Consider the following 15,217-nt stretch of genomic DNA (forward strand, 5'->3'; position numbering starts at 1 on the left):
TTAGTATTTGCCTTATATATTGAGGTGCTCTTATGTCGGGTGCGTATATATTTACAATTGTTATATCTTCTTGGATTGATCATTATGCAGTGTCCTTCTTTGTTCTTGTAACAGTCATATTCTTAAAGTCTATTTTTTCTGATATGAGTATTTCTACTCTAGCTTTCTTTTGATTTCCATTTGCATGGAATACCTTTCTCCATCCCCTGACTCTCAGTCTGTATGTGTCTCTAGATCTGAAGTGGGTCTCTTGTAAACAGCATATATACAGGTCTTGTTTTTGTATCCATTCAGCTAGTCTATGTCTTTTGGTTGGAGCATTTAATCCGCTTATGTTTAAGTTTATTATCAATATATATGTTCTTATTGCCATTTTGTTAGTTGTTTTAGATTTGGTTTTGTAGGTCTTTTTTTCTTCCCTTCCTCCTTTGTTCTCTTGTCTTCTGATTTCATGACTAACTTTATTGGTGTGTGTATCTATTGTAGATTTTTGGTTCAATCTTACCATTAGGTTTTGATACAGCAATCTATATATAAACAAGATCATTCTAAGTTTCTGGTCTGTTAATTTCTAATGTATTTCCAGTATCCTACATTGGTACTCTCCTCACAATTCCTGGTTTTGATATTATATTTGTGTGTAGATGATTTCCTACCTTTGCTGTATGTTTGCCTTTACCAGTGAGCTTTTTCATTTGTAATTTTCTTCTTTCTAGTTGTGGCTTTTTCTTTTCTGCCTAGAGAAGTTTCTTTAGCATTTGTTGCAAAGCTGGTTGGGTGGTACTGAATTCTCTTAGCTTTTGCTTGTCTGTAAAGTTTTGATTTCTCCATTGAATCTGAATGAGAGCCTTTCTGGGTAGAGTATACTTGGTTGTAGGTTTTCCCCTTTCATCATTCTAAATATATCATGCTACTCCCTTCTGTCCTGCAGAGGTTCTGTTGAGAAATTAGCTGGTAACCTTATGGGAATTCCCTAGTATGTTATTTGTTTCTTTGCCCTTGCTGCTTTTAATATTTTTTCTTTAATTTTTGCCAGTTTGATTATCATGTGTCTCATAATGTTCCTCCTTGGGTTTATCCTGCCTGGGACTCTCTGCACTTCCTGGACTTGGGTGATTGTTTCCTTTCCCATGATAGGGAAATTTTCAGCTATTATCTCTTCAAATATTTTCTCAGGTTTTTTTCTCTCTCTCTTCTTCTGAGACCCCTGTAATGCAAATGTTGGTGCATTTAATGTTGTCCCAGAGGTCTCTTATGCTGTCCTCATTTCTTTTCATTCTTTTTTCTTTATTCTGTTCTGTGGCAGTGATTTCCACCATTCTGTCTTCCAGCACACATATCTGTTCTTCTGCCTCAGTTATTCTGCTATTGATTCTTTCTAGTGTATTTTTCATTTCATTTAGTGTATTGTTTATCTCTGTTTGCTTGTTCTTTAGCTCTTCTAGGTTTTTGTTAAACATTTCTTGCATCCTCTCAATCTTTGCCTCCATTCTTTTTCTGAAGTCCTGGATCATCTTCACTATTATTACTCTGAATTCTTTCTTCAGTAGATTGCCTATCTCCCCTTCACTTAGTTGTTCTTGTGGCATTTTATCTTATTCCTTCATCTGAGACATATTCCTCTGCCATCTCATTTTGTCTGACTTTGTGATCACAGTTTCCATTCAGCAGGCTAAAGGGTTTTAGTTCTTCTTGCTTCTGCTGTCTGCCTCTTGGTGGATGAGGCTGTCTAAGAGGTTTGTGCAGCCTTCCTGGTGGGAGAGGCTGGTCCCTGCCCACTGGTGGGTGGAGCTGGGTCCCTCTCGTGGGCATGGCTGTGTTAAGGGTTGTGTTTACTGGACAGCTGTGTTCTCAGGAAGACTGTAAGTAGCCTGTCTCCTGATGAGTGGGCTGTGTTCTTGCCATGTTGGCTGTTTGTCCTGAGGTGTCCCAGCACTGGAGCCTACAGCTGTTGGGTGAGCCCAGGTCTTGATGATAAAATGATGACCTCCAGGAGGGCTCACACCAATGTGTACTCCCCAGAACTACTGCCACCAGTGTCTTTTTCCCCACAGTGAGCCACAGCTGCCCCCCACCTCTGCAGGAGACCCTCCAATACTAGTAGGTAGGTCTGTCCCAGACTCTTATGAGGTCACTGCTTCTTTCCCTGGGTCCTGGTGCACATGAGACCTTGTGTGTGCCCTCCAAGAGTAGATTTTCTGTTTCCCACAGTCTTGTGGAATTCCTGAGATCAAACCCTTCTGGCCTTCAAAGTCAGATTCTCTGAAGGCTCCTCTTCCTCCCATACCAGACCCCCAGGCTGGGGAGCCTGATGTGAGGCTAAGAACTTTCACTCCTGTGGGAGAACTTCTGTGGTAATTTTCCAGTTAGTGGGTCGCCCACTTAATGGTATGGGATTTAATTTTATTGTTATTGCACTCCTCCTATCAAGTTGTTGTGGCTTCTTCTTTGGATGTAGGATATCTGTTTTTTGGTAGGTTCCAGCATTTTTTCTTTTCTTTTTTTTTTTTTGTCGATGGTTGTTCAGCAGTTAGTTGTGGTTTTGATGTTTTTGTAAGATGAGCTCACGTCCTTCTACTTTGCCTTCTTGTCTCTGTCCTTACTTATGATCGGTATTTAAATATTATGTGTGTATTTGTGTGTATAGTGATAGATATATCATTATAATTATTATAGTAAAACGCTCTGAAAGCAAAAAGTACCCTCGAATTCCTATTTATTCTACTATACATCCAAAATATATCCCCAAATTTTCTACATATCTCTATCTCTATTTTTGACTCCTGTGAAGTTCAGGAGTCCCCAAGACCACCCTCACTTCTGAAACTACTTGCGAGTTTCGGGACCCCCAGGACATCCCTCATGTTTCATAATTTGTGGAAGAATTCACAGAACTCAGCAAAGCCACTTTACTCGTGAGTATGGTTTCTTACAGTGAAAGGATTAAAATCAGCCAAGGAAGAGGTGCACAGGGCAGAGTTCAGGAGAGTTCCAAACAGAGAGCTATCCACTGTCCTCTCCCAGTGGAGTTGTGTGGAAAGCATTTACTTCTCCAAGAAACAATGTATGACAATTTGCATACAGTATTGTCACCTATGGAAAGTCACTAAGCTTTGGTATCCAGAATTTTTATTGGGCTTCAGTCACATACATATGGCTGACCCCAGTCTCTGGCCCTTTCAAAGGCAAATTGATAATCACAACCCATGGCTCCCAGGTTAATAAGAACATTCTTATCTGGCAGGACATTCCAAGGCATTAGAGGTGACCTCCCAGAAGCCAGGGGTATAGACCATTGTACAAGTTTACTGTACAAATCTGAAGTCTATGCAATCATCACTCTTCTTATAGATTAACTGCAAAAAACTAAAAATCTTCCTGTCTTCCTTATAGTCCCCCTCTCCATGAAGAAGCCAAAAAGATTTTTTTAAAACATAAAACGGGTCAGTTCCCTTCTGTATTTAAATGCTCTGTTAGCTTTTTATTACACTAAGAATAAAATCCAAACTCCTTTCCATGGCTTACAAATTGGCCATGATCATTGAGAGTGTGCCTCTGCAAAGGGCATGCCTACCTGATCTCATCTTGTCCCAAGGACCCCCTGGTGTCTTGTACTCCATCCATTCTATCCTTTCTTCTGTTTCTGTAAACTTTCAAGCTATTCTAGGTCCATAGCCTTTGCATTTTCCATCTCTTCTGCTGAGAACACTTCTCCCCAGCTCCTTACATGTTTAGCTTTTTTTTTTTTTTTTTTAAGCCATCAGATTTTAGATTGAATACAATGTCCTCATGGAGGTCTTTCTTTCACTCTGTCTGTAGTGGTTTTCTTTTCCTAGTCATTGTTGGTCACATTATCATCTTCTATTATTTTTGTAATGATATTTTCAAGTTCACTTTCTTAATATCTGTCTTTCTCCCCTAGAATTAAGTGTCCGTAGAGCAGTAACATTGTCTTTTTCTTTGGTACATAGAACAGTGGTTGGCACATAGCATTGACTCAGTGAATATTTATTAAACAAATGGCTGGCTTACTGAATAGTTCTCTTGATTTCTTGACATTGAGCTAGTTCCTCCACACTACATGGCATTTCATAAAGATAATGTTTTAAACTACTTGCATTCAGGTTACCTTTCAGTGATACATTCGATTCTGTGGTGCCAAGTTATATTTGTCAAAATTGTAAAAGCTGTGTTCATTTATAATCGTCCATGTAAGTAGAAATATTCATATTTTATGTTCATTGAATATGTGAAATATAAGTATCTAGGCTGTCAATTAACGGCTTCCAAATAGTTCAAACGCTAAAATAAAACATTCCTACAGAGAAAGGATCATAAAGTATTTGTTTTCAAATGGTATAATTTAATAAATTTTTAAGGTTTATTAGGAATTCTGTTTTGCTTCAGTTTTGTTATTTCCTAGCTTAGCTGCAGACGGAGACACATTTTTTATCAGTACATTTAAAGTAACATCTTTGATAGCTGCCACAGGGTCACTCAAAGCAGAACAGAAAAGTGCCTTATGTTACAGTCTGGTCCTTGGATGAGAAGTTTCAGAGCGGACATGCTTCTCAGCAAGTGTGTTGACATGCATATGAGAGCACATTCTACTTTTTATGACAGTTGTAACACATCCCATCTGTCTTTATAAGAATTTTTTTCTTCATTAACTGTCAGTCAATTGGATATAATAGATTCTCCCTACAAATATCTATAAGCAACACTTCACTGTAGTTTAAATCAACAGGTGAACAGCTTTCTTTTAAAGTCATCAATGGCATTTAAAAATTGAGTTTTGAGAACACGGTTCTCAGAATATATTTTATGGTTTCATGACTGGTCTACTGGTCTTGTGTATTCTAAAAACAAACCATATTCAGTTCGGTGATTGTAGGCTTCTAAAATATTGTTCCTCAAAAAACAATCATTTAAAATACATGAAGGAAGGTAATTTGTATGTACTTTTGTCAATCATTCTTTTTAATGTAAAGAGTTGGGAGTTTAGAAATAAATAAGAAATAAATTTATAAATGGGTTAAAGTCCACAGTATGTTTTATTTATCATACTCTTCAAAAACTGCTTTTGTATTTCTGAGGTTTGCAATTCCAGAATTATTCATTAAAAACTCATAGTTGTTTCTCTACTCATATTGAGTTCAGGCCTTATTTTTCTGCTAATGACTCACAAATCCATAATTTCAATTCTGCTATTTTACTTGAATTATAGCTCTGTTTTTACAAAAAGCTGAATATCAGATTCCCCTTACCCATCATCATAACATATTTATTTATCTCCTTTCTCCCCAAACTGGCTTTTCTATATAATCTCATTTCTGCAAGTGATTTCATTATTGTTTCAGTTTCCTGAGCTTGAACGTGCACTTGTCCTTTTCACTTCACTCCATCTTCCTCCTCCATAGCAAAGAAGTCTTGTGAGATCTGCTCAGCAATGTCTTAGCTTTGTCCTTTACTCTCCAATCTCCTGCTGCTCATCACAGTAAAGCCCTGGCTTACCTCATAAAACTCCCATATTGGTTTCCTAGTTTCTTGCTTGAATAGACATAACATTTCATTGAGCAGATATAGCATTACTCTTTTGCTCAAATATCTACCAGTTAGTCTGACCTAATTTATCTTTAGTTATTTTACCTTATACCTTTCTAATATGAACTCTCCACCTTAGCTCCATTTGAGATCCTCCCTATCCTCCTGTCTTCTTATAGCTCCCTCTCTGCTGGGGGTAAATGGGCCTGTTACCGGGGAGCCTGAGTGGGGATGGTTCCTGTGGGTCCCTGAGCAGATGGGAGCACCTCTGGGACAGTGGTGGAGCAGGGCTGGAGCCTGGTCACAGGACCACTGCTGTGTCTGCAGGTCTCAGGGCTTACCAGGGGTACAAATGCATTTGGCTCCCCCCAGGGTCCTGAGCATTCTCCTGCTAGGTCCATGGGTGGGTTCCTCGGTGTGCAGAACTGCCTCTGGACCATGGTAGAGTGAGGCTGGAACCAGGTCACAGTGCTTCAGGGTCCACAGTCAGGTCCTCAGTCAGTGGGCCTGTTACTCAGGGCACAACTGGCATGGGTCCTCCCGAGTCATTTGGTGGATGAGACTGGTGGCAGGACCATGGACAAGCAGAGAAGAAGCCAAGTCCATGGGGGGACGGGGTGCTACTAGGTCCACAGCTGGACCACTGTTGAAAGGCCAGCCACCTGAGTCCAGCCTGCCTTCTTGAAGTGGCCCTCCTGAGTCTTGGGTTCCATTGGTGTTTTACAACCTATTAACCTGGGTTCCAAGGTCTCCCAAAAGGCAGTTTTGTTCATGGATGTCTGCCAAGTTGTTGTTACTGTGAGAGGATGAAGCCTGGGGACTTCCTAGTCCACCATCTTGCTGACATCACTTCCTATATATAATTTCAACTATTGCAATACACCGAATTTTACTGGTAAAATTTTTATGAGGGGAAAATTATATTTTCAAAAGAATTTGCTGTTTAACTGTAGCCTCATATTTGCAGCTTTTACTTTATCAACTTTAGATAGAAAGAGTGGAAGCTGGACACACGCGTTCCTCCTCCCATTTCTAAGCTGTGTACATTCTCTCCTGCATCCTCCTTCCACCTTCTAGTCTATCTTCCTTTCCTATGAATGGAATAGAGGGCAGGATTAGAAGGAAAAGTACTTGTCTGAATTGGAGAGGCTGTGCTTCATGGGATAAGATTATCCCAGCCTTCACCTACCTCTCTCACTCATCAGCGGTGTGTTGCTAGGGAAATTTCTAACCAAGTTGAAGCTCTTATGTTCCCTTCTAAGTATGATATAGTCTTCATAGCAGGATTGTAGTGAGGAGTAACTAGAATATGGCACATCGTAGGTACTCCCAACTATTCTAGTTATCGTAACAATGATAATTATTATTAGCCTGGATTATTAAATCCAGATTGAATTAAGAAAAGTTGAAGACTGTGACTTTTCAGATTGTGCTTATAACTTTATTCAAGAGGGGCATTGATGAATTCAGTATCACACTAGCTCTCAGCAGGATACCCTCCATCTTCCTTTCTGAACCTTCTCTTCCTCTTGCTCCTCTTACTTGCTTCACATATACTCAGTACCCTCATGTTGCTCTTTAGCTAACTTAAGCTCATATACCCTTTGAGACCTGCATTAATTTATTTATCCCATCACTAACTAAATGAGAATTCTTGTTTCTTGAATAGTATTGCATAGCAATATGTCATCTAGTGAGAAATAATTAAGATAAAGAGTAAAGAGAAACTTCTTCCTCTTTTCTGTAGGGGAAATGAATATTTTGAAGGTGGAACTTGATAACTTATTTAAATTGCTAATTGGTATATAATTTTTAGAAGGACAAGTATATTAAACTTAAAGAAAAACTCTCTGAATTCATTACTCCCTTTCCCCTATTTCATTCGACTTATTTCTCCATTATTTAAAAAAATCTTCCAGCTTATAATTATATCAGTAATTTTTGTCTGCTTTTTACATTATTTTCAAAGCTTTCTTCTTGGTTCAAATGCCATATTTCATAGAGCTTGATCATTTTTATAACAGCCAGTGATTTTTCTCCTGTTTCTCTGATTTATTGTAAAAATTCACCATGGTGGTCTAACTATTCATACTTCCTTGAATAAATTCCTCTTTACTTGAATCCCAAAAATGTGTTTATAGGGCTTCCCTGGTGGCACAGTGGTTAAGAGTCCGCCTGCCGATGCAGGGGACATGGGTTCGTGCCCCAGTCCGGGAAGATCCCACATGCTGCAGAGCGGCTGGACCTGTGAGCCATGGCCGCTGAGCCTGCGCGTCCGGAGCCTGTGCTCCACAACGGGAGAGGCCACAACAGTGAGAGGCCCGCGTGCCGCCAAAAGAAAAAAAAATGTGTTTATAGTACATAGTTCACAGTTTAACTTTTAAATTTATTAGGTATAATATTAGGTGCAGTTCATCTTTTCATAGCGTTAGAAGTTTTTTTTTGTTTTGTTTTAAAAAATCATTTATTCAGCGTCATGATCAGACTATTACATTTAGCAATCAACAGCATGGGTGCAAATAAAAAAACTACATTAAAACCCTTTGTTGGAATGCTTTACACTTTCCACAGAACAGAAACTAAAATAACTTGTTATACAATTAGTCACAAATACAGTCCTCGAGTTTTTTTGCCCATACACATGAGTATTGTCTAAAACATGTCTTCTTTGTAGCAGCTAGGCCCTGCCACCACTGTGCTTGGCTGAGTTCACAAATCTGTTATAACCTGTAGCTTCCCTGTCACTTCTCTGGCTCTCCTCTCCTGCTAAGCTTTGTTTCCTGGCAGTAATCAAAACCTTCTGCAACTGCCATAGCTACTGCTGCTGCTGTAACCACCATAGCCACCTTGGTTTCGGGTTTTGGCAAAGTATTGGCCTCCACCACCATAGGGGCCAGAACTTCTGCCTCCAAAGTTTCCTCCTTTCATGGGTCCAAAATTTGAAGATTGATTGTTGTAACTGCCAAAATCATTGTAGTTTCCACCACCTCCAAAATTGCTTCAATCATTACCAAATCCATTATAGCCATCCCCACTGCCACTGTATCCACCACCACCGTGGCTGCCACCAAAGCCACCTCAACCACTGAAGTTTCCTCCACGACCAAAGTTGTCATTTCCACCAAAACCACCTCCATGACCACCACCAAAGTTTCCAGAACCACTTCGACCTCTTTGGCTGGATGAGGCACTAGCCATCTCTTGCTTAGATAGGGCTTTCCTTACTTCACACTTGTGGCCATTCACAGTGTGGTATTTCTGAATGACAGTCTTGTCTACAGAGTCATGGTCATCAAAGGTTACGAAAGCAAAGCTTCTCTTTTGCCACTGCCTCGATCAGTAATGATTTCAATCACTTCAATTTTCCCATACTGTTCAAAATAATCTCTTAGATGATGTTCTTCAGTGTCTTCTTTAATGCCACCAACAAAAATCTTTTTCACAGTTAAGTGGGCACCAGGTCTTTGAGAATCTTCTCTTGAGACGGCCCTCTTTGGTTCTACAACTCTTCCATTCACCTTGTGTGGCCTTGCCTTCATGGCTGCATCCACCTCCTCCACAGTGGCGTATGTGACAAACCCGAAGCCTCTGGAGCATTTGGTGTTTGGATCCCTCATTACCACACAATCTGTGAGCATTCCCCACTGCTCAAAATGGCTCCTCAGACTCTCATTGGTTGTTTCAAAGCTCAAACCTCCGATGAAGAGCTTCCGCAGCTGTTTGGGCTCTTTGGGTGACTCTGACTTAGACATGACGGCAGTGGAGGTGGGGGGGTGGGGGGAGACGTCAACGATGCTTACTCGGTGGCGTCCACGAGAAGAAAGGAGAAATCTACTGAACGTATCTCCGTTAGAAGTTTTTAAACGATCTGTGAGATCTTTTAAAATTAAAGGAGTAAAAGTAGTGAATGGTAAAAAGAAAATTCCAGAGCTCAGAATTTCAAACTTTAAAACATTAATAAAATCAATTTTCTTCTTTTTCACACAACCATACATTAATAAGATGAATAAAATATCTTCCTAAAAAACCTTTCTTTCTAAACAGGTGATCAAGTGAAATGGACTGGATACTATGGCTTAGTGTATAACCTGCTGAAAATGTCATGGGAACTTGGAGGAGATAAGGAGCAGGATGGACTTAGAAACACAATATGGCAAATGTTACAGAAAACAAAGGATCATGAGAAAGATGGGCAAATCTGTAATGCAGTAAATATTGCCCAGGTAATATAAAACACTGGCCATCAACTGGTACGTCTGTCACCAGGAAATATTTGTCCTTTGTCTCTAAGGAAAAAGGAATATTCATATTCAGTGAATATCAGTGATCCACTGTTGAGAACATGATTTTTAAAAGTTAATACTGACCCATTTTTAGTTAAAGATAAGAGGGGATAATAAATTATTTAGTGAACTTATTTAGAAGTTTTTCTTTCCAGCATTAGACAATATAAATTGCAAATCTGGACTCAGTAAATCTAATGTCTTTTTCTTTAAAGTTAAAAACGTATTTTACAAATTCTTGGTTTTTCTAGCTGTTTGAATATTCACATTCAAAGGAAATCATTATGAAATTAGCTATCCATTCTTCATAAAATGCAAATATTATTTTCCAGTGATTATCCATGTGGTATCCTATGATATTTCAAAACTCCATCAAATAGTTTTTTTTTCTCTGTGTCTTATTTTGAGCCAGGTTAATTTGTTATTCTAAAGTACACTTTTTTCTGTCCCTGAAAGTTTCTGGTTCTTTCTAGCTTGCACAGATGCAGTTATCCTAACATTCTTTTCTTTTTAATGTTTATTTCTTTTATTTATTTCTTTTATTTTATTTTTTGGGCTGCATCTGGATCTTAGTTGCGGCACATGGGCTCTTTTGTTGCGGCACACGGGCTCTTCATTGTGGTGCGCAGGCTTCTCTCTAGTTGTGGCACGTGGGCTCCAGAGCGTGTGGGCTCTGTAGTTTGCAGCCTGTGGGCTCTCTAGTTGCGGTGCGTGGGCTCAGTAGTTGTGGTGTGTGTGCTTAGTTGCCCCGCAGCATGTGGGATCTTAGTTTCCCGACCAGAGATCAAACGCTCGTCCTCTGCTTTGGAAGGCAGATTCTTAACCACTGGACCACCAGGGAAGTCCCCTAACACTCTTAATATACTGTTTTCCAATAATAATTACAGATGTGAATTAATGTTAACAAGAAAAGCAAAAATGATTCACTCTGCTTAATTGATTGTCCAAGCTTATGGGTGGGCCATTATTGCAACACAAAATATCTACACTCTAGATCCTTAGTAGAAAACAAAATCTTAAACTCTTTGTTTTTGAACCATAAGTCTGATTTGGAGTAACGATCTTTATGGAGGACTATCTGAAAATATGCAGTCCATCCTTTTCTCTAGATTTCTAATATTTTTTTCATGGAAAAAGACAATCAGATTGCTGCCCACTTCAACAGTGTTTTGGATTTCATGGACTTGCTTTCATGCAACTTGCTTCATCTTTGTCCTTGGTTTTGGTGAGAAACACAGAAAAAAAAAAAAGAAAAACAAAGAAAATTATTGTACCTATTACAGTGGTGACCACTATATCACCCAGTATCCTCTTTACTGGGCTTTAGGAAATAAATCCTTCTTAGTTTCATGTGCTCTCTGAACATTATTATTGATTTGGATAAATGGTTTGCTGGAGCTTAAAAAAATGAGAGTCAAATTTTTGACCAGTTTCTGAGAGAAATAGAGGATGATTAGTTCATCTCACCCAGTCTTACTTTTTTTTTCTGTTTCCATGATTCTTTCCATTATTTGTTATTATTTATGTTATTATCTGCTTTTGTATCTATTTTTATATTCCATTTCGTATCCCAAACGGATTAGACTGCAACTAAATAAATAAGCTAACTCAAATTTGTCATTTCTATAATTAGAATTCTATTTATACGCCTGTTTTCAAGCCCAGTCATTTAGGTATAAGATAGCTTCTTTCTTCAAAATTTTAGTAAATATCTGTAGATAATTACATTTGAAATTCATAAGTCAGTTAATCAGACATAGTAAATATTTTTTAGACGCTAGATCCAAGTGAAGACCTTATTACTCAAGCAGTCAGCACTGAGAATAAAGGAATAAACAAAAGCTTAACCACTAGATGTGCTAATTAGTTTTCAGTGCTTAGTGAGGCTTCTGAGAGATGCTTTCATTCATTTTAAATAGTAAATGTGTCGGGAAGGCAAGTTATCCTCAGAGAAAAATCTAAATTAGAAATTTCTAAAAGCAGTTATATTAATTTATGCATAGTACATATTTAACATAAAAATAAGTTTAATTTGCATTAGGTAGATTAAAAGATATCTTATTATAAATGTGGTTTATATAAAGTTTAGCTAGAGAGAGACGTATTTGGATTATTAAACAATATAAATAATATAATATAAATGTAAATAAATGATAAATTATAAAGTATCTAGTTGGTAAAATATCACTTAATTTAGTTTGATTCTCTTATTTAATATTAAGATACTATGAGTATGTAAAGTGAGAAATTATATAAAATTTTCACGAAAAACAGTAAAAAATATGAAGCAAATGTGAGTACTTACTAAATCTTTTTTGCCATAGTGAATTCTGTGGAAGAAGCGAGGATGTCCAAAAAATAACCTTTACACAATAAATTTTACTGTTTCATCCAGAAGACCTATTTTTCAGAAAGATAGGGAACAACACAAATGGAATATTATATATGTAGCTGGCCCCATGAAAGTTCATAGCACAAAATGGGAGTTCAGATAAATGTTTGCTCTCTAACTTTTTTCTACTATTAATGAGGAATAAATTACTATTATCTTTTAGTAGTATTTGAGCTGGAAACTTAAATGATGAGATACATGAAATGATTCAAAGAGGGGGAGGGTCAAGGAAAGCATCTTTCAGATAAGGAAATGGCATGAGCCAAACATAAATAAGAATGCTTTAAGAGAAAGTCATTGGTTGACCTTGCCTTGTTGGGTAAAAAGGTTTGGATTGGGCAGTATTAGGCATCAAATTTGAAAGCTATGTTTTGGTTACCAAGCTAAGGTCTTAGAGACTTAGGGATGGTTTGATAAAACTGGAGATGCTAAGTAAAGGAAACAGTTTGGGGAAAAAATTGTTTGTTCTTATTGGATTTTAATGGTTTGGTAATTTATGTTGGATAAAAATCATGTATATAATCTCCTATATATTTTTTAAATGAATTACTGCTTTGGAACTTGTGGTACACTGTTAGAGTAATTTTCCCCAATTTATTCAAGGCTCCCTATATCCCATCCTTCCTTCCCCACTCAAATTCTAGGCTTGACCATGTGACTTAATTTAAACAATTGTAATGCTATACAAGTAGAGATTTGAAAAATGCTTACACATTGGTGCCTGCCCTCTCTTGTTCTCTTGGCACCCTGTAACTGATATGTAAATAAGTCCGAGTTAACCAGGTGGAAGATGAGAGACAACATGGTAGAGAGACAAGCCATCCTAGTTGTTTCACGGACACCTCCCAAAACTAGCCGGTCCCTACCTGACCTAAGAGTTGATCATAGACACATGAATGAGAGGAGAAGGCACATTCTCCTGTGCCCAGCTCAGATTGCTGACCTTGGCACTGTGGACTAAATAAATGGTTGTGTTAAGCCTCTAAGTTCTGGGTTTTTTGTTTTCTTACATAGTAGGAGTTTTCTGATTGAGTGCTACCTAAATGAGATTTTAATCTGCTACATTGTTCAGTATAAATGTTACTTCTTTCATACTTATCATTTTTTAAAAGACACTAATAATAATAGCTAAGATTTGTTGGGCATTTACTTTGTGCCATGTGCTAAACACTTTACATGCATTAATTATTTAATCCTCAAAAAAACCCCGTATGATACATGAGTTGTTATAGTCTTGATTTTACTGATGAGGAAATTGAAACTTTAAATAAGGACAGTTAAACTTTTTGAAAGGTAAAGTAACTTGCCCATGGATACTGTGGTAGATTACATTGTTTGATTTTCTTATGTTTAATAATCATTGCATTCCTAGAAGAGAAACACTTGATGATGTAGTAATCTTTTTAATATGGCTATATTTGCTTTGATATTATTTTGTTTAATATATTGCATCCATAATTTTTTTTTACCCTTCAGTAAGATTTATTTATGCTTTTAAAATCATCTTTGAAATATATAGGACTTAAGGAATAATTCTTCTTAAGGTGTTCCTTTATTTTCTTTTTTTGTATTGTTCTTATTAGTTATCTATTTTATATATATATATATTAGTGTATATATGTCAATCCCAATCTCTCAATTCATTCTACCATTACCACCCTGCCATAATGTTTTTCTTATAATGTTTTCTTATAAAGTAAGAGTTTATGTCAAAGTTATGCTGAACTACTAAAATGACTTTGGAAGTGATTATCTCGCTCTTTTTTTTTCTATTCTTTGGAAGAATTTTGTAGTATTTTCATGATTTCTTCCTTAATAATTTAAATTAATTCCTTGAATTCCCAAGTGAAGACATTTGGTCATGGATACTTACAGAAAGGTTTTTAATTTGTGGAAGAATTTTTCAGTTATATGCCTGCCTAGACTTTATTTTTCTTTGCATCAGTTTTGGTTGTTTTGTCTCCCTAAGAATGTGTTTATTTCATTTGCATTTTTAAAGATATTTTATAAAGTTGCTCACAGTATCCTTCTGTGATATTTTAACATCTTTAGAATCTGTCATGATACTCTTTCTTTTGTTCTCCTTTTAGTGTATCGTGCCAAGGGTTTATGAACTTGTTTTTGAAAAACAAGTTTTGATTCTCTTGATACTGATACTTATTACTTCTATTTTGAACCATTGGTTATTGAAGTTTCTTAATGGCTACATATACGGAGATTTTGTTGTTATATTTATGATTTTTGATTTCTAGTTTAATTCTACTGTGTTCAGGGACAATAGTCTCATCATTATGAAATGTTCTTCTTTATAAAAAGTGTATCTTTTCTATTATGAGTATACCACTGTACCTTTCTTTTATTAGGGTTCTTTTGGTTAGTATTTGCATGGAGCATCTATTTCCTTTTTTAAAATTCCAAGCTCTCTGAATTCTTACATGTATATATCTTTAGAGAAGCAATATATTTTAACCTGAAAATTATTGACTTTATATTTGAATGCTCATTCTGTTTACACTTAATGCCATTAGAATATATTTGTGTTTATTACTACATCTTTCTATTTACTATTCTGTTTGTACTTCCTGTTCCTGGCTCTCCTTTTGTGTTTTTCTTTTTTTTTTTTTTTTGCTTTTCAATTCCATTCTTTTTTATTGAAGTATGGTTGATTTACAGTGTTACATTAACTTCAGGTGTACAACATAGTGACTCGATATTTTTATAGAGTGTATTCCTTAAAGTTATTACAAACTATTGGCCATATTCCTTGTGCTGTGCATTATATCCTTGTATCTTATTTGTTTTATACCTAGTAATTTATACCTCTTAATCCCCTTTCCCTGTCTTGCCCCTCCCCACCCCTCCTCCTCACTGGTAACCACTAATTTATTCTCTGTGTCTGTGAGTCTGTTTCTGTTTTGCTTGTCATTCATTTGGTTTAATTTTTAGACTCCATATGTAAGTGAAAATATACAGTATTTGTCTTTGTCTGACTTACTTC

The 15,217-nt window shown here is 36.9% G+C and overlaps 2 protein-coding genes across 2 annotated transcripts in view; one reads left to right on the forward strand and one right to left on the reverse strand.

The window, feature by feature from the left end:
- Positions 1–15,217, forward strand: part of TMEM232 (transmembrane protein 232) — a 250,664-nt gene that overhangs the window by 85,937 nt on the left and 149,510 nt on the right. Inside the window, 1 exon segment of the mRNA XM_024743356.1 lies at positions 9,589–9,767. Coding sequence (XP_024599124.1) covers positions 9,589–9,767 — 179 coding nt within the window.
- On the reverse strand, positions 8,278–9,296 carry LOC112398678 (heterogeneous nuclear ribonucleoprotein A1-like). The gene is given in 2 exon segments (XM_024743368.1): positions 8,278–8,867; positions 8,870–9,296. Coding segments are annotated over 2 exon segments (960 nt in total). The 3' UTR covers positions 8,278–8,334.

This window comes from Neophocaena asiaeorientalis, unplaced genomic scaffold (genome assembly GCF_003031525.2).
Source record: "Neophocaena asiaeorientalis asiaeorientalis breed wild unplaced genomic scaffold, Neophocaena_asiaeorientalis_V1.1 scaffold26, whole genome shotgun sequence".
Classification (NCBI taxonomy): Eukaryota; Metazoa; Chordata; class Mammalia; order Artiodactyla; family Phocoenidae; genus Neophocaena; species Neophocaena asiaeorientalis.